The sequence below is a fragment of the Monopterus albus genome, unplaced genomic scaffold (assembly GCF_001952655.1).
Source record: "Monopterus albus unplaced genomic scaffold, M_albus_1.0 scaffold53.1, whole genome shotgun sequence".
In the NCBI taxonomy this organism is placed as follows: domain Eukaryota; kingdom Metazoa; phylum Chordata; class Actinopteri; order Synbranchiformes; family Synbranchidae; genus Monopterus; species Monopterus albus.
This window is the reverse complement of record NW_018127933.1, coordinates 1,045,066-1,065,572: the sequence shown is the minus strand read 5'-3', so window position 1 is coordinate 1,065,572 and position 20,507 is coordinate 1,045,066. Positions and strand designations below refer to the sequence as shown.

The following is a 20,507-nucleotide window of genomic DNA, read 5'->3' as shown; positions in this document are numbered from 1 at the left end:
AATAAAATTCATGACGTCCAGCTGAGTAACAGGCTTACGGGTTTATCAGATGCAACAGCACTGCACAACAGTTTGTGATACTCAGACAGGACTTTACAACATTTATTATCATGGTGGCAACAAGAAGTAATTGTTACCACCCTTATGTCGCAGGAAAAGCATTCACACAGGGCCAGGTTGGCGTGAACATGGCCTCATGTCTGAGCAGCTCTCCTCTCAGCACAACACCAGAAACAACCTGTTATTACTGGCGACATGACTTTACCCCTCTGTTTTCCCGCAGTAGCCTCCAGCTTGAATTTATGTTTTTACCGTCTTCTAATGTTTCCTAGCAGCTCCTGTTCGGTGAAATATGATTGAAGCTGCCAGTGATATTTATTAAGTAGGTGGTGATATGATTTTTTTTTCTTCTCTTTGAAGAATGTGCCCATAAAACAGGTTTCCTGACATTGTGCAAATTGAGGTGCATATTAAAATATCTAACATGCAGAGGCGCCAATGAGAAAATATTCTCCTCGCTGAATTTCTGAAATGTTGGCTGATAAGATAAGAGATCGTTCCTCACAGGGTGACAATCTAAAGGTAGCCTGGGCTGTGTTAGTGCCAAGAAGATAGTCTGAAAAGTCGATGAACAGGCTTAATAATGTGTGAATCTTTGGGGAGAGAGACAGGGGAGGTCATGTACAAAGAACAACGGCAGGACACGTGTGGAGACTGATAATCACAGCTGTGAGAAGCAGAGATGACGACGACTACATTCTAGAAATGAGATGCGTTAATGTATGAATTGCCCTTCAGAGGCCTGCGTAGTGACACTCACAGTGTCTGCTCTCTGTGAATGTATGCAGAGCTGAGTGTGCGGACCCCACATCTGTACTGCTATGAGCACAGCTGGATGTTTGTGCTGGCTCATACAGGAATTTTACCTGTCAGCGCTAGCTTGTGTCGGTGGTGCTAAGGTGCTGAATCACCTTCTTTCTACCTCCTCCACGTTTTTTTTTTTATTTTTTTTTGCTTAAAACTGTCATTCAGTTTTATTGTTTTGACTTCAAGCTTAAAGTTTGGTGCACATTATTTCCTTTTTCTTTCCTTATTTATTTTCATTGCCAGTTGCTTTTGCCTATTCTCAGGTGGTGCCAGGTAAACTACACATATATTAATTTTATTTAAAGTATAAATAACAAATGTGACTCTCTGTGGCTTGAGGAGTGTTTTGTATCACATGGGATACTCACTTTCTTGTTCTTGGGTGACTGTCAAAATCTTCTAACAAATATCAATGAAATTAAGGAACAACTGAGGAACTTTGGGTGGATTTCTATAAGTTTATTAAATTAATTCTAAACATTCCAAGATTGGAATAATAAATCTGGTTATTGTTGTTCCTTTTTCATGAACTACTGTGGAGATGTATACCACAATAATCAATGTGTAATCTGATATCAAAATATTAAGGGATCAGCTTGGCTTGTTTTCTTTTTTGGTAACAGTGACTTCAATTAAGATCAAATTTTCCATAAAATTATTAAGCAAAGTGGCCAAAATATCATTTTAAGTAGAGGACTGGCGGGGTCTTGATGACTTATGAGCATGTGACCTGTCTCTGTTACATTAAAACAACATCCTGGAATGGAAGAGAAGAGTTGACTCTGGAGCTGTGATACCTGTTGATGTGGTTTCCTTTCCTCCTGACTGCCAGTAGAGGCTGATGTAGTTCACAAATTACAAAACTCTTGTCACTTTGTATTAAACCTTGCATGTTTCTCTGCAGTTGCACATACTGTAGTGTGAAATCACAAACTGTAGATCAACTCCAGCAAACAGGATGTATGTGTGTGAACATTATGTGCTCCACTCACTTGAGTTTGGTCCAGACATCTTGGTCTCCAGCTCCTGGATCTGTTTAACCAGCAGGGAGATGTGCTGCAGCAGGTCTTTGTTCTGCAGCAGCAGCTGATGGACTCGAGCCTGGGCCTCCAGCCGAGCCGTGGCCTCTGCACTCAGCTGGTCCTTCAACAGGTGGACCTGCAGAGGAAGAGGTGGGGGAGTCAAGTGAGATTGAAAATATAGAGGAGGAGAAACCAGGAAGGGCCAGAAACAGCTGTTCAGTGGAGTAGGAAGTCAGTATAAACTCATAAAGTCAGTACTGATATCCCTTTCTGAAATCATCAGAAATGATGTTTGCTTTAAATACTTGAGCAAGATAACATCAAAAATGTACAACAAACACACTATTTGAGCCTTTGAGCTGTGTCTAATATTTTCTCTACAGGCTAAACATTGTAGGATTTCGAGCAGAAGTTATGTGGGTTCAATATGTGGGTTCTGTTTGAAGGCGCTACAGCAGGTTTCTCTGCAGAGTATGATACAGTATATTTTGACTTAACATTCTGACATTCAGTATGTACTCTTTAAAATGTAAAGGCTACTGAGAGAATGTGAGCAATAGATGCCAGATCTTTGTGCTGTAACTGCAGTGGCTTCACAGCCTCCTATTATAGTTTTTATTGCGGGACTAGCCGAGCTCCAGTGGCAGCTCTGATCCTCAGAGATGATGAAAGCGCAAAGTCTATTTCAATTTAAGACTCAAAGGCTAAAACTTCTATTACACTTTGAATCATGTATACAGGAGGGGAGGAAAGTGGGAGCAACACCGTTCAATCAGTGCACACATGCCTAAATACACAGACCCAGAGCTTTTGTAGCTGATTTACTTCAAAGCGCTCCCCAAATCAAATGTTAGTGGCTGCCTCCCACCGTGTTCTGCCATCTCATATCCTTTCAGTGGTTTCAAAGGAGAAATTCTCAAGGTTTCAAAGGCCAAAATGATTCAGAAGGAGCCCAGGGTGCTGAAGGAGCACACTTACTAATGATTATCTGACAAGACAGGTGGCACAGTTATCAACACTCGGAAGAAGCAGAACACATGGCTGCTTCCAGGTTCTGAATGAAAGAGCGTGGAACATGCTTTTATCCAATAACACATCACTCATGATGGATAGTATGTACTGTAAACACTAAGGAGCTGACATTAAGGAGTTTCGTGTTCTGCCTTGTACATATAAATAGCTTTGTCAGCACCAGAGTGCATCGGACCAGGTGCCCATGATATTTCTAGGAAGGCAGCTGGTGGCAAAGGGCCGAGCAGAGCAGCGGTGTATTTTCAGAGCCCTGAATCACAGGGCCTCATGTGGAGTTAGGAGTCACTGAAACTTGTAATGACTCCCTGGTTTCTCATTTCAGCTTGTGGTAACACAGAACTTGTTGCCGTGGCAGCATGGAGGCTCTCGGCTCTTGACGTCAATGGTGAAACATATCAAAAGAGAAGAATAAGGAAATACTACAAAACAAACTGGAATTGGTGTTGGAACAAATCGCCAAGGACACTGCTGGGCACTGCAAACCTCTGAAGGTCCTTCAGGTTATATTCTATCTGAAAATCACTTACAAATGGTGAGATGATATTGCTATGCTATTTGATGTAGTTATGATCATTAACCAGATTGTGATGCTGTCTTATTATTGATCTGCGTGCTTATAAACTAACTACTCCTGGATTTCTCTGATGTAAGCACTGTTTTTCAGCGTTTTCCTATGATGAACCCTCATCACACTCTCGTGACTCTAATAAGGGGCCAGTGAGGCAGAGATTCACAGCCTCCATCTCAAGGCCTTCGTGCCGCCTCCTCCTCTCCCCACATCTCCTCAGCAGAAAGACATACAAGTGCTGAGGAAGACAGTCATCTACTTTCATTATTCTTGCACTTAGCAACAAATAGAGGTGATTCCAAACCTCATTTGTATAGGCTGACACTAGTGATGAATCTGAGGTAATTTACAGCTGACAGGAGCCCATCCTCAGCTATAAGATTGGAGCCAGTCTCTGAAATACACCGGCTGCCCTGCTGACAGCTCTAATAGTACATCAGCCACTCCTCGATGGTTTACACTGAGGCCTTGGGAGCAAGTTTCACATTTGTCCTGATGCCGTCCATATTAGAGGTCTGACTGCGCTGAGCTGCACTGGCTAGTAAAAAGACATGGGCTAATATCACACAGAAACAGCAGTGAACAAAGGGGTAGGAAAGAAATCTTTGTTTTAAAAGTCAGACTTTGCCTGCCTTTGTTGTCTGGATATCTGATCAAGAAGAGCACAAAGTCTGGTTGTGAAGCAGCCCCACAAGGTTAAATCTGGTGGTATTTTGTAAATGACTGGGTATCCTTGAAAACAGCCTGGGCCTGCTGATAATACAAAAATTGGCGAGATGAGATACTGTTTGACAGGCTCTGGATTATTACAGCTGGATCTCTGTTTGTCTGAAGACCTGTCCTTCATTTTATTTTCTTTCTTTTGTATAACCTGAACCGGAATCTTAATGAACTCACAAACAAATACAATATTGAATTGGGCTCAATGAATTAAACACACGCTACAGTCTCTGTGGGAGGCCTTGGCCAGAAAACAAAATCCTTTCAGACTGTGGTAGACGTCTGCCATATTGTTACCATGATGTTGCAGTATTCTCATATTAATAGGGGATTGGTTGAGGACAAGCTCAATCACACAGTGTATTATTTCACCCTAATTCTGCTTGTAGAAACATCTCCTGTATCTGACTTCTTCTGTATGGATGTACACCTTAGCGCTGCAGCAGAGGGGTATCGAGACGGACAAAACGCCATCCCTCTGTATTACACATTTTCAGAGCTAATGCACAGTGTGCTCACTTTAATTAGTAATCAGGTAGTGAAAAATGTATGCCAGATGACTAATTTGTTTAATCATAGAAATACCAGAAGCTCTGAGACAGGTTTTCCCTTCCTGTTTCTCAGGAACTGGTTCTAGGACAGGCATACTGAACTGGTCTTGACTGGATTTGCTACATCAAAGAGCCACAGCGCAAAAACGCAAAAAAGACAACAACTCACTACTTTAACAATGATTGCTATTTTTTAAGTGAGATGAATTAAAACCTCTCAATAAAGCAGAACTCAGACAAAGAGCCAATTAAAAGGTTCATCACTTGTGTTTCACTGTGATGGTCCCCTGGTAGTAAACCCGCCGTTCCCACCGCCTTCTTCCTTCTCACAGTACGTGAGAGCGGTGAAGTCGAAGGAGCTTGAAATGACTGTTTAAAGCTCTAATTAGGCTGCAGCATCTCTCTGGATCTTTATTGCTTTCTTTGTTCAAAACTGTTCCCTGGAACAGAACGGTCCCCACGGACAGTTTTCATCTTCCCAATTCCAGTTCTTAAAGTAGTTTATAATACCTACCTACCTCTCTACCTAGTCTGCTTCCATCAAAAAAAAAAAAATCTATATCTACCAGATCAGAAAAAAGATACATTGCTGCAAATAACTTAAGATATTTAGAATATGTGCCATGCAGAAACATTACCAAGTGTATAGAGTTGGTCTCACAAGATGAAATTCAACACAAGTAAATAATCATATGTTCACGTGTGATTGTTTTCCTTGTTCAGTGGCAGAAGGAGAGTAGTTTTGCTTTAACTGTTGTATTTTACATCACTCAGTAAACATTACAATCACACTTACCCTTTGCTGTTTTGTCTTCTTACACAAAGTTTCTAAATTCTGCTTTTCTTTTAGCTTTAAAACATATCAGCCCGGATGTCAAAGCCTCGGGTGTCAAAATCTTGTTTCACATTTTGTTTGTTTGTACTATCGAAGAAGCAAATGGACTACTGTAGGTAACCGGAGCGAGCACTGAAAGGCCACAGGGATAAGCCAGAAAAAAGAAACACAAAAAAAATATAGAAAATGCGGTACACAGACCACACACAGATGATTTACGATAGCTGGGAAGAGCTCTGCAAAAACCACTGCAGTTTGCAACACAGATGAGACAAGCAGAGAACATACAGTGAAAGGCTTCATGGATTACTTCCTAATCTTGTATGTAGAAATGGGGAGATACGGCTGTTTAAATGACATCCTTTCCTTTTCAGAAGAGACTGAAGTACAGAGACTCTCCCACTGGTGGTGTAAGGGGATTAAGACGGCTGCTGGTGACGCCACGTGGTTGGCTGCTGAGGATGTACTCCTCACATAGGATTAGCATCATCACAGCGCCTGCCCACACCAGGTCCCTTTGATGCACAAATCTCTGAAACCCCTCCAACACTGGCTCACCTCTGTTTTTATCTCAATTTAAGAGGAAATTTAAGAGGAAATGGCTGATGGGGAAATGACCAAGAGAATCCCATTTACACTTGTGAAGGTAGGGAGTGAGTACATGATGAAGTGAGAGAACCAGAAATGTCCAAGCAAAAGAGCAGGAAAGAGTAAGGCAGCAAGAAGGTGTAAAAACAAAGTGAGAGATGAAAACATATCTGTCTGAGCAGGCAAATCTATAGGAATAAATTCAAATCAGACACATTTATAAGACAAATCAGAAACAAAATGTTTGGAGGAACAATAAGCAGGAAATAAGAAGAACTGAAGGTAAGCTCAGGAAGCAAGAATGACACTAAGAGAGAGGTGACAGAGCATCATGTGCAGAGCGTGACTCATCATGGAGCAGATAGGCGATGTACTCCTGCACTCCTCTGACTAAATTAAACATCTCCACTTGCACTTATCCCTAAGTGAGCTGTGATTAGCGTTGGCCAGCTCGCTAATTTACCTCCATTTGCTGCGACCTCTGCTCAGGCAGCAACAGGGATCAACTTCAAAGTCACAGGCATTTCCATCAGCTCAGCGGGCAACAGCGAAAGAATCCACTCCTCACCCCTTAAGGTAATTTCTTCCAATAATGTGCTGGGTTGACAAAAATGCTGCCATGTTGCTTTTATACATGAAAGTAACTTTGAAATACAACTTCTGAGGCTTTCAGCAAAGATTTTTAAATTACACACAGGCGAAAAATGTAAGGAAAATAAGGCTGCAAGTACCGAGTGTTTCCCTGTTGACTGATCTGCTAATTACTGTCACAATGAATCTATTATTCATTTAATGAAGAAGCCAGTCAGTTGTTCTATTCTTCAATGTCTGATGTCATGATGCACACAAAATCAAGTAATTTTCCACCCAACAGCAGAGCTGCCCTGCTGAGGAGCTGGAGGAGTCGCCTGCAGTGCCATGGCTGCTGCTTTAAACTGATCTGCTGTCAAAAAAAGATGACTGTTGTTGGCAACAAAAAACACTGTCAGCACAGCTCAGCATCACTCATGAAAAGAAAATCAGTTTTTCTTGGCTGTGAGTCTTTGTATAGCACTGCTGTGTGCTGTGATACTGTGTGGGTAAGATGCAGTCAAGCCTGAGTGAAAAGAGAAAACTGAGGCACAGACACCAGGAAAAACTATTTTGTTTTGATGAGGAAACAAATTCTGGAACTTATATACTGTAAAGACTTCTATATTTAAACACTGTATGTCCCTCTTTAGGTGTTCAGACCTGTGAACACTAGAGTAAAACTACTCTGGGGCTGTAATATTCATGTCAGTCCCTTTAATTAATTCTGGTTTGATTAGATTACATTTGATTTGGGAGAATGATAAAAGATTAACTACACTGAAACAATAATTCTTGATCTGATACCAAAGGCAGTAACAAAAAGGTTTCTTCAACACATCAGTTTGTATTGGACTACACCTGACATTTGTATTATTAATAAACCTGTTCATTTTTAATGAATGAATTAATCATTCAGTCAATAAAGCATCCCTTGTCTGATCAACACCCAAAGATATTTAATTTGCAAAGACACTCAACAGTTTGCAGACAGTAAAGACTCTTGAAAAGGAACCTAAACCAGTGTTTCCTTTGAATATTTGAATTTTCTATCACATTGTTTATCTTGTGGTGTACAAGACAGTAGTGAGACCAGCTATGCTGTATGTAGAGACTGTAGCAGTGAGGAAAAGACAAGAGGCAGAGATGGAGGTAGCAGAGATGAGGATGTTGAGGTTCTGTTTAGGAGGGACCAGGATGGACAGGATTAGGAATGAGCCCATCAGAGGGACAGCTCAGGTCGGCTGTTTTGGGGGACAAGGTCAGAGAGGCCAGATTGAGATGGTTTGGACATGTGCAGAGGAGGGATAGTGGTTATATTGGTAGAAGGATGGTGGAGATGGAGCAGCCAGGCAAGAGGTCAAGAGGAAGGCCAAAGAGGAGATATATGGATGTGCTAAAAGAGGACATGAAGTTAATTGGGGCGAGAGTAAAGGATGCCGAGGATAGAGTTAGGTGGAAACAGATGATTCGCTGTGGCGACCCCTAACGGGAACAGCCGTAAGAAGAAGAAGAAGAAGATTGTTTATCGTGTGGTCCCAGGATGAAAACCACAGATTTAATTCATATTCTGGCAACATTTACTTTCTCTGTTGGCCTATCATTCGACTGATTATTCAAATAGTCATTTACCAGCTACCATTTCAGAGTCCAAACGAACAGCAGCACGTGGAGGTCGACTCACCAGATAAACAAACCTTACAAGAACCAACCTGAAGAATCAGTGGAAACTAATTGTGATGCTGTGTGAACGCTAACGGTTACAACAGCTCAGACAAGTTTGGGCCACTGGGGAAACCTTGCTAAATGGCAAAAGGGCCAAGGTCAGACACATCTGGGTTGTACACTGAAATGTTCCACATCAGGTAGAATCCTCCTTTCATGCATCAAAGCAGCGACCTCTGGCTTTGTCAAAGCAATAATTAATAGCATTTATGTCTGGACACCCTTAGCGTGACTGTGTGAGCTGCAGCAGCAGTGTAATGTTGTTCAGGTCAAGAAAAAGCGATAGCGAAGGTCAGCGTGAACAGGTGTGGTAATCAGCACCTCTGTATCCCTGAGTCAGGAGTGTGCGTGTAAGGGTGTGTGTGTTGAGAGCTGGCTGACACGTGCTTTTGTGAATGTGTGTTGTTCTAGCTCATAAGCCTGAAGCCACTGCTGTCACTAGTCTCCCACTGCAGCCAGTCAAGCTGGGTGACCGATGTCTGCTGCTGGGTGCACTCTGTTCTAAGTTTGTTTCAAATCCCGACTGGACTGCAGGCGTGTGTTGTTCTCCATAACTCTGCTAATGATCCTTAAGTGTTTGCAACTGATCACGTCTCTGTCTCCCAGGCAGTGTGGTCAGCAAAGGCAGATTTTTCTGATAGGCTCCAGCCACATGCAGCCCTGTAGCCTAAATAGTTATAGATTAAAAAATGAACAGATTGATTTTTTTTTTTTTTTTACTAAACTGGCAGGAATATTTTCTGTAAATACCTTCTTGCATTTACTGCCTTCACTTTAACGCAGGTTTTTACACTGCTTATTGATTTGAGTTCACTGTGTGTCTAGACACCCCGAAAATGCCAATAAACTCCGGTGTATTTTCATCGTTCATTCAGCCATACTTATTTTTAACTATCCACTTGAGAGCACGGAGATAGATTTTGTATGCCACATACCATTCATAGATGAAGGCACATGTATATTTTTTTCTATCCTGGCATGAATGGGATTGTTTGGATCCAACCAAGGAGGTCATCGGTGGCTGGTGTTCGTTGTCTATTCTATTCTGATGAAAAATAGGGATGCACCAATACCTCCTTTTTCAGACTAAGGACAAGTACAATGTGTAACTGACTGAAGCTACTACACAACGTACTATAATACAGTGGTTATTTAGCCTTTGTTTGAATGTGACCCAGTGTTAGGAACTGAAAGTCTGGGAGCACATAATATGAGTCGGCAGTTTAAATGTTTAATTTAATGAAGGTGCATGCCGCTACTTTAAACTGGTGACTGTCCGTGGCGTCATCCTGTTCTCTCTGCTGAACACACACGTGCATTGCATGTTTTGCTAAGAGTGTGTCCCCTTTTGGTTCTGACCAAAATGCTGAGTACAGTATTACAGTCCATTTATCATCATTTATACTGTACATGTGTACAGTAGTGTGTATGTAGCATTACATTCAGGTGTTACTATGTGGGTGACGCAGGGTGGATGCACTTAGTAGGTACTATGGGACAAGGACAATGCACACATTTTGGACCATATGCACCTTGGGGACAATAGAGTATATTAAGACACCACCAGTGTACACATGATTCAGGTAATATAAAATAGAAGAGGTTAATTCCAATCACTTTTCCAATTCTAAAATAGCCTCCAGATACTGTCTGCAGCTCGCGCCCTGGTGGACCTTAGGTGACAAGGGAACGAGACCATGTGGGAGTGAGGCAGGTGTTATACTACTGTTACTGCTCTAGTGGCTTCATATTAAACTGTGTAACTGCATTAAAGAAGAGCAGCGGCCAGGGAAGCAGTTCCCAAGGCAACACAGAGTGAAGTACCATAATGACCACCACAATACCTGTTACTGTAATGTCACTGAAAATAGGAAATTTGCAAAGTATGAAATACATCTCTTATATTATTGCTATCCAGGCAATAAAATATAAGTGGGGGTGTGGAAAATAATCATTCACAGGCATAAAAACACTGGGAGTCTTCATGGCCAGTGTGAACCTCTTTAAGCTTTAAATTTTTACAAACAAACCTCTTCTTTCATTTATAAATTCACCATACAACAAATCTGAAGGTAAGAAACGGCTGTTTTGTGTATGTGTGAAAGACGCACTTGTGCCCCAGCCACTTGTGTCTGCTGCTGTTGCTGCTGGAGCTGCTGCTGGAGCAGTTGGATCTGGTGGTGCACAGAGAGGGGAGCGGCTGGTGGGAGCGTGCTCGATGCAGGGAGCAGCATCCTGGGGCTGGACATCAGCAGAGACGCCTCCTCTGAAGCCTGAAACCAGGGAGCAAGAGGGAGAGATGAGGTCAACATTTAGTCGACTAAACTGACCATGACATTTACTTCACCAACAAGTTTATACAGCAGATACACAGAGGTATATATAAAGAACAGGGTATAAAAATGAAGCCACTTCATTTTCACTACATGCTGGAAGGACTTGAAAATCTGCATCTCACACCATTATATAAAACACTGAAATGCTCAGCACAGCCTAATTATTTCCTTGAAACAAAAGCTATTGCACAATCCAATATTTTTCTGCATTTACTCTCAAACTTGGCTAGAACAGTGTCCAACTTGCATATTAATGGAAAATGGCAAGTGAAACTAAACAAATCAGTTTCCCGTCAGCTTGAGAATGCAAACAGAAATCTGACAAGAAATTGCTAATGAATAAATAAATATAATCCAGACAAACAAGAGCATCAATAAAATGCCCTAGAGAACAAGTTATAATCAAAACAGGAACATGAATCTAAAATGTGGAGTTGCTGATGAGTCACAGCAGTGAGGAATGAGTGTTGTTGAGAATGCTGATCTGCAGTGCTGAGATGCTCAACTCCCACAATAATGAGCTCCGGGACTCCTTCTTCTTCATCTAACGCCATCAAGCATCCTAACTGCTTCAAGGCTCTAGTAAGAAGTAACACACTGTCCCTCCCCATCATTCAACCAGTCAAAAATATGTATTCATGAAAATAAAGCATCAGCACTATTTGGTATTGTAGGGTTCTGATGAGATGCCAGAAGAACCAAATATATCTGTAACATCTGAATAATCTTTATTTCCTACCACTTTCTGTCATTGTTCACTGAATACAGGAATACAATAAGAGGATGTTAGCTGTTCAAATTCTCCTCCTTGAAGTGGCCCACAAAGAAAGAGTGCTACAAAGTGCACGGGTGGCACAGAGGACAAACAAGCACTCTCCCACCACCGGTGAGACCTGGACTCAGTCCACACTGGAGGTCTCTTTGCTAGGCAGCGCTCAGTGTTGGGAATCCGGTGTCAGATCACGACCTCGCTGCTGTACTCCTGACTGTGGTTGTGAGGAGGAGAACTCCATAGGCACGTTTTGCCCCAGTGCCATCTAGCAAGTGCCTGACACAGACTGAGGGTCATGTTGGAGCCTGCATGTGGAAGAGTTAGTCTGACAAATTAAGACCTAACGGGCTAGACATAAGGTCCTTGACCCTTTTTACACTTGTCATTTCAGGAGTCTCATATCTGGATAAAATTCTGATGTGGTTACACTTGGGAAAAGTAAAGATCACATACAAGTCTTGGAGAGATGGATGCATTTACACATTTTCAAAATTAGGCTGGAATGCATTTCAATGGATTTCAGACCAAATGATTTGCAATCAAAGGTCAAAAATGACTAAGACACATGTATATCTGACAAAAAGATTCAGTATGTTGGGAATAGTTTATTTTGTTTCTGTGATGTTGTTCTGTTGTTTGAAACAGTCTTTTGACTCGAGACAACAAAAAGCCCCACAGACAATAAAGAGCAAATCAACCCAAATCAAATCATTCAGCAGGCACCATCAGAACTGAGGCAACAACAAGAAACATGGATCCGAGATGTGGCAGATCCTATCTGCTTTTATATCTGCTGCATATTCTCCAAGTTTGTAAAAAAAAAAACTGACCCATGTTTCTAATGCAAACAGAAATGTGCAGTGCTTGTTAATACATGACTGGCATTTCTGCTGGCATCACCTCTGCTTTCCTGCTTTCTCTGGCTCGTACCACAAAAGTAGATCCATAGCAACTGGCTGCTGGATATCATACATTTCTGGAAAACAGTTTCACAGCTGACAAGTCAGAACAATTAGGCTGCAGACTGAATCCAAACTGTGTCACATCATTAATAGTGGATACAAATACAAGTGAGGAGAATTGCAATGCAGGAAAACAAGTTGACACCTGATTAATGATGTGCATGCAGACACACACTCCATGAAAGAGGAATATAATTAATGCCCTATGTGAGCTAGAACTTTTAGGTTAATGACAGGAAATTATCTCAGCTGACAGGTTGTTTGGCACCATCACGTAATGAATGACAAGGCAGAAGTCTCTAGTAGCTCTGTGTGTTTGTCTTTCTCTGTCTCTGTGTGTGTTTGTGTGAGTGTAAATCAGAGAGTCCATTGAGAATTATGTGGCAGAGACCCCTCAGAATCATCTGTATAAAACATGCGTGTTTTTTAAGTATTTATGTAAATCAGACACATCATTCACCTTTTTTTTCCACAGGAACTACCTGCAGCCACCAAAAGTGACTGTTTGCTAGGGAAAGGACATTAAAGTGGATTGTTGTGGTAGATCTGAAACAGTGAATGTTTTCAGGAACACAGTCAAAGTTCAGCAACGGGACAGGTGATGAGATGAGTCAGCCCTCAAACTGTCAAAGAGGATGTTTGGATTTCAAGCACTGTGGCAACAGGAACTATTCTCAATGACACAGAAACAGAAAGAGAAGAGTGACAAACAAAGTGTCAGCGGCAGCAGAATGATACGTAACACAGCTGGCAGAAAAAGCCTGATGCAAATGTTTATCTGAGCAGTCACCTCCAACACTTCACCACTTGATACTGTAGAACAGTGGTAGTTTAACAGCACTTTACAAAAGCTCCCAAAATAAATAAATAGGCAATGAAACAACAAGCCAGAAGTGAACATTTTTACCTTCCAGGCCAAAAATAATTTTTACTGAAATAGTTTTGACCTTTAATTATAGTGTCCTCTTGTGCCAATTACTATAATCTCAAAATGCCACAGTAGGGTGGGTCACGAAGCTATGGAGACTGAATAATTATTGTCAGGGGCTGCATGATGCCTGGAGTCCCTCCTCAGAAATGGGTGACCAGTCTAGGAGGGAGGAAAATATGGGGTTTCAGGTATTCAGTGGATGACAAACACCACATTTGTAATCTTTTTGTGTATTGGCAAACAAAGTCCATTCATAAAAAATGCATCAGTTGCGAAAAGATCCATCATTTTTCAAAGTTGCTTAACTTTGAGATTTTATGTGAGATGCCTGCATGACTGGGTAAATTAACTTCGATGACAGATGGATGGCTGCAAATGATCCACAGAGATAAAGTTTCATTATGACACTCAAACAGTGAGACAAGTGTCAGATTCAGTCTGAATACTTATGTGCGTTTTGCACTCACACAGACCCACACCCTAACACACAACAACACTTTCCAGGTTTGTTCAGTGAAAGCCTGCATATTCAAACACAGCTTTACTGTACAGAATGCGGAACAACAATTCTTCTCTGTACACTGAATCCTAAACTTGTTTACCACGGTTAAAAGGCAATTACAGAAAACTGCAGAGTAGAATGTTCAGACTGAGTGGGGGAGTTAAGAGGACGGAGAAAAACTGCCTGCTGCAGAAATCCCTCATTATAACTCCTCGAGTCTGATCAGCCCGAGGGAAACTCTGGCTATTACCATCTCATTCCCACATACAACATATAGATGCTAATACAGGTTCTCAGCTGACAGCTGCAGTCTCCTCGTTATACTCGTTAAGGAACAGGAGGCGAGGAGGGAGAAACCAGGGAACACAAGAGCAGTTGAAAAAGAAAGAGGAAAGAAATTAAAATAGATCATGAATTAGATGAAGTTTCTCTCTTCATCCAGTGGGGATTACACTAAGTGCTCTGTCTGTCACACACACAGTCCCCTCACACACACGCGTGTGGAGGCACTGAAGCCCTAAGGGGTGAGACAGCGTCTGGCATCCTTCACTGCCAACAGCCTCAGCAGTACATTCAATCTTATCAAGGGCTCTTGAGCAAAGGCCAGGAAGACGACTCTGCCGTGGTTTGCCTGTAAGATCAGATCACACATCAACCTTACAAGTCATTATATAGTGGTTATAACAGAGAGGGTCTTCTCCAGGTGAAGCTGTTCCTGTTAAGCTTTGACATGTATTAATTTCTATATAATTCAAACTATAGTCTGCTCACTCAGAGCAGATACTGTCAAGGTCTTACAGGAAATACATATTCATAACAAAGCAAGGCAGCTCTTTGGCTTTGGATTTCCCAGTGTAAACTGGTGACACTAGGCCAAATTTTCAACACAACAGTGACTAACAATCTACTGCTGACCAAAAATAGCATGTGACGTTGTGTTTCATTTCAGATAAGGTTTTCCATTTCCTCTCACGTGTCCACTGGTTTCTTTCGAATTCAACACCAATATCCAATGTTTTTTTTTTTTTTTTGATGCATGGTCTACAGGCTCAGAGCTTGTTAAAGAATATCTGCACCTGTGTGACAGATTTGAGGGTTTCTGTGACCTCATTATCTTAGCTGCTGTTGTCCAGGCTGTTCTAAACACTAATCTTGTTGCCTTGGTTAATGGATTATTCATTTTTAATGACGCCAAACAGCTACACAGTTGGTGGTATTAATTTACATGTCCTTGCAATCGAAGAAGTGGTTCTCTGTTGTTGCCCCCGGCAGTCAGAGCTCTGTTGGTGATTCCAGTCTAATCAGTAACTGTTTTAGACGCATAGGCACACACACAAGCAATTAAACTAGCTATTAGTGCGAGGCTGTAGGCCCTGGGGATCATGACTGTGATATGTGGGCTTGGCCTGAGACTGCTAGACCAACTCTGGTTTGTGTCGAGCCAAGCCAGAACTGGCTTTTGATATGGAATCTTTTGGAGCACATCAGATGGTAGGAAACCTTGGCTGTCTATGATCTCAGAAAAAAACTATGATAGGACCCTTTTAAGGCAACAAAAATATATATGTAATATAAATAAGTAACCCTAAAATATGATGAGAAGTCTGGGTTTCAGTGAAGAGATGCAGTGGCACGTGACAACACAAAATGATGTGGAAAGTCAAATGGCAGCAGCAGAAAGAAACAAAAAGAGATGTTGTGGTTTGTTATCATTTGACAACTAACAAGAAAACACTCCGTGTTGGAGGTGAAAAGCCTCCAACATGGAGTAAAACAAGCTCAACATAACACAACATTCCCAGATATGCATGCACGAAAGTAGAAAATGAGGGCGAGTGAGAGGCTGCTGGCCTTGTTACTTCTTGCTGGTTGGCAGCCTGAAGCTGTATCATACACACACAAACTGAAAAATCAAATCATCAGCCCATGAGCTTATCAAGAGAAACAACCCCAGCAGGGTAAAACTACAAGCTAGTCTCTCCAATATAAGTAGGTCAAGCAATATTTTCACACAGACCCACTGAGTTTACAATCAGTGGAGAGACGTCAGGCTGCAGTGCTGTCTGTGAAGAGCACTGAAAGACAAGTCTCTGTCCTGTGGGGATGTTAAGGAGACAGGCAGGAAAACAGACTGTGTGTTCCTGCAGCATAGAGGCTGAGTGTAAAGCTGAGAAGGACTGTGTGTCGTTGTCAGACAGACAGAGAACAGAGGGAGACCACTACAACACCCTCTGGATTATTAGTAAGCACCTAGTAGACAGCACCCAGTTTGAATTGGCATGGAGACTTACAGCAGTATTTCCTGTCTACCAGCACAGTGAACCATTTTACAAGCTCATCTCCCAGAGGCACAGTTAGAACCAACAGCCAGTGATTTAACACTTTGACCTTTAAAAGGAACAAGGCAGGGCTTCTGTACTAATGCTTTTCCAATTGCACTTTATTTTATTGATATGATCCAAATTATTCCCACTTTTCTTCTCACTCACAGTAATTTGGCTCAACTGAGAGTCATTAATTGTTTGTACAAATTTAATGACAGTCAACAAAGAAATAGGGTACATTGGAGGTGGCTGACGAAATGAATCCCTGTTGTGTTTCCAGTGTGTGAGAATACTTGTTACTTGAGCTATCTGCCTTTATAATACAAGACAAAGAGCCTGAGATGATGGTTTGAAACTCATAAAAAAAGCCAGTAAGAGACTTCAGGATAATTTTACATGATCTTAAATGGATGCATTTATTTCTTTATCTCATTGACAGGCAAACTTAAAATAATAGCCATGAAAGTACCATGAAATACCTCTGACTTTTTACATTCACAAACCTCCAATTAGTCTGACAATCACTGTTTTTATAGAATATGCTAAATGTGGACATATATATTATATACAAATATATTGGTCTTGTAATCTTATTATTTTGTTGCGAACACAGATAAATCTTTACCTCTCTGTACAATCAGTAAAATCCTAACATGCTTGAACTGTGCTTTTATACATGTCACTCCTCTGGACTTTTTTCTCCAGTCAACATTTACATTTGGATTCTGTAGCTTGTGTGAGCAGAAAGCATAATGTAATCACTGGATTTTAGAAAGCTGTGTCTACTTCCCTGTTCTTGGCTCTCCAGCTTCTCCTGTAGATCGATTCTTGCACAATGTGCCTCAACACATTCATTTATAAGGAACACAGATAAAAAAAAAAACTGATTTTTACACCTCCCCCCTTTTCCTAACCAAGTCTTAATGCTATCACCACACTGTTATCCTGAGGCCAGGTGTTGTGTGAAAACAGCATTTGCAGTCTCACTGGATAAAAGAAAAGAACAGACATTCATACTTTGGTAGTAAAACCCTGCAGTGAACTGCGCTCATGTTCAGAGGGTGTTTTATAGTGATGCACTACATCCACAGAGTTGTACAGTACTTGGAAAATATTGTCAGTTTACTGCATATTAGACCTGTAAATATTAAAACAGTTCATATTAAATACATTGTTGATTGAAAAATCCCAATTTGTGAGCTTCCATAGAAAAGCTCTGGGATGCAGCTGTACACTACACTTTAACTGAGGTGGCTGAGCTAACTACAGTAAGCAGCTTTTCTGTGGGGGCTTCCAGGACTGTCGGCAGGACACTCCCCGCATTGGAGACAAGCTTCAAGACTTTGACTTTTCCAATATTCAACCAAAACCATTTAAAAATGTTAATCACATGTGTATAGGGAAAACATGTGAAATATAGTTACAGTAAATATTTAGCAAATATGTTCAGTATGAATATATAATAATCACCTTTATTGGCCAATTATGTTACACACAAGGAATTTGTTTCTGGTACAGAACCAAGGCAGCCATCTGCGGTGCCAACTCAACCGATGGCTCTAACCATCGGGGGGGTTCAGTGTCTTGCCCAAGGACACTTTGACATGCGGACTGTAGGCACCGAGATTCGCACCTCCAACCCTCCGGTTGGGAGACGGCTGCTCTACCTACTGAACCACAGTTGCCCCTTTTAAGTTTATGTCTCTGAGACTCAGGGGACAGTAACTTTTAGGAGACATGGTTGCATCATGAAACTATGAAAGGCAATAATTTTAAATAGGGCATAATGTTGGGATAAAATAAAACATAAAATTACAAAAACAATGAGGATAAACATGTTTTACAGAGCACTAACGTACACACTGAGCCAGTCCAGATGCTCTCTCTATCCCCATCCACTGCAGTTCTCTCTCAGTCAGCAAAGCCAGGCAGCAGGAAGTGATAAAAAATAAGAACATAATAAAAATGATTATGATACACTGTCATTGCCAACTTAATACAGAAGCCAAGGTCTCAAGCCAAAGGGCAGTGTAACAAGCATCAGTCTACACTGCCTCTCCGCCCTCATCGTGCAGTGTCCTCCTCCGTCAAAAGTGTAATTATACCCCTGGATACTACTGTAAATCCCAGTAAACAACAGCTACGAGGCTGATCTGCCAGCAGAGCCACACAGCCGTGCTCACACGCCTCTACACAGACCACGGAGGATCTCTGTGGTAATAGATACGTGTCTGTGGTGAGCTTCCACAGGCCTGAGAGCAGACGCTCTGACTGAGCTGTATCAAATCTCTAACACCACGAGGCTGCACAAACACAAACACATGAACCAGATGACTAAAGTAAAAGTGTTGGAGCTCAGCTGCCATGAACAAAAACAGGGCAGCGCAGACAAAGCTATTTCTACACTCATGCTGCCCATACACACAGACTGGGTGTTTCCTTGTCTTTACAGCCACACAGATTCAAATCAGAGACTCCAAGCCTCTAAGAAATCTAAATATTAGCACCTCAAAGTCATAAAAGCAGACAATCCAAAAGCTTGTGTGTTTTTTTTAACAAATACTTCCCACTGAGGTTCAAAACCTCTTTTCCAAGGCCCCGGCCAAGACAGCAGCACAGCTACTTCCAGACACAGGACAAAATAAAACAGACGGCAATCTAGGCTCCAAGGTCCATGAGAGCTAAGTGGCTAGGAAACAGCATCACAACTAGAAGAGTTAAGGACTAAAGCAAACAGAAAAGGAATGACATTACAGTAGTTCTAAATTGATACCAATTTCATTATCTGAACTTCCCTTTGCAAACTGTTCCAGGTGGCTGGAGTAGAAGAGATGACGGCTTTCTTTCCCATCGCTGTGTGAACGCTTGGAACAGCAAGCAGATAGGTGTTTTGTCTCTGAGGTCATGACCGGAAAACGGGCTGTGCGAAGTAAGTTACCAATGATCCAAACGGTGCATAGAGATGACCAGCCGACTCTGGACTGCAGGATGTAGTGATGCACTGAGTCCAACCTGTGTGCCGGTGTATATCTAAACTCTGGATATTCACTGTTACATTCAGTGAATGGTATCTGATTACCTCCTAGGTTTCCAAGTCATAATCTGAACTGACTCTAGGACCCAAGATCACGATCAATGTTTCTCTTGGTCTTTGTGATCTGTGTACTGACCCGTGGTGCTATACAAACATTTTTATAGTTTGTTAGTAGACTGTTCTGTGGTGATGCAATGAAAACTCACCCAAATCGATTGAACCAGTCTCACATTTTCTGTGGGAGCTGCTAATTTTGCCCAGTCTCTGAACTACTTGAGCACGAGTGGGTGCTTGTGGAGACATTTTAAACTGCCCTTTTCTGAATGAAATTCAGGAGCAGTGATACCTGCCTGGGGCAAATGATATCAAGAAGCACCATGCAGAGACCAACTTTTTCTGAGGCTATGGATGTTCCCCAGCAAAGTTTAAAATGTCAGCAAACCTTTTCTAAACTAAACCAACCCCAAATGTCACTAATATAAGTTTTGTGACTGTCTGAACTGACTTACACCCACACGCTGTTAACACTTTCTAGTGTGTATCCATTTGTAGACGTCACTCGTAAACAGCCGTGCGTCCGCAGGGCGGCTGTGTTGGCGCCACACATGGAGAAAGATCACAATCAGAGCCCGTCACAGAGCGACTTACCTTGTCCTCTGTGTGGTCCAGACTGGGTGTCTTGGCTGTGGCATCTAGATCAGTCACTCCTCTATTGAGGTTCGACTCCTCTGCTGCCGGCGCATGGCTCCCCTCCTCTGCATCAATGTCTGTCTCATGGGCAACGGTCAGTGTCTTCTCTGTGCCAGCTAGCTCCCGAGCTGAGCCAAGGAAAGTGCACACACATACAGGTGGATAAGCACGCACGCCTGCATACACACATGTAGGTATGAGCATGTACACACACACACATGGGTGGACACATACGAAAGCACTTGGGTAAGAAACATCCACACAGCCATAGTAAACTACACAAGATAGTACGTGCATACATATGACCGAAGACTAAATATGTGTCTTAGATGTTCAAAACTCAGAAGCAAATAAACAGTGAAGTCAGTCCCCATATTACCACCTGAAGAGCTGGAAATCAGTACAATTACTGCATAAACATAATAAAATGCTGCCAGCACGCTCCTGTTTCCTGGGAGCTTTTAAACAGGGTTCTCAT

General features: G+C 41.9%; 1 protein-coding gene across 1 annotated transcript in view; it reads right to left on the bottom strand.

The window, feature by feature from the left end:
* The window catches only part of LOC109961263 (capon-like protein), a 124,945-nt gene that overhangs the window by 18,139 nt on the left and 86,299 nt on the right, over positions 1 to 20,507 (bottom strand). The window contains 3 exon segments of the mRNA XM_020601948.1: positions 1,860 to 2,025; positions 10,590 to 10,751; positions 19,988 to 20,205. Of these exon segments, the coding sequence (XP_020457604.1) occupies positions 1,860 to 2,025; positions 10,590 to 10,751; positions 19,988 to 20,205 (546 nt within the window).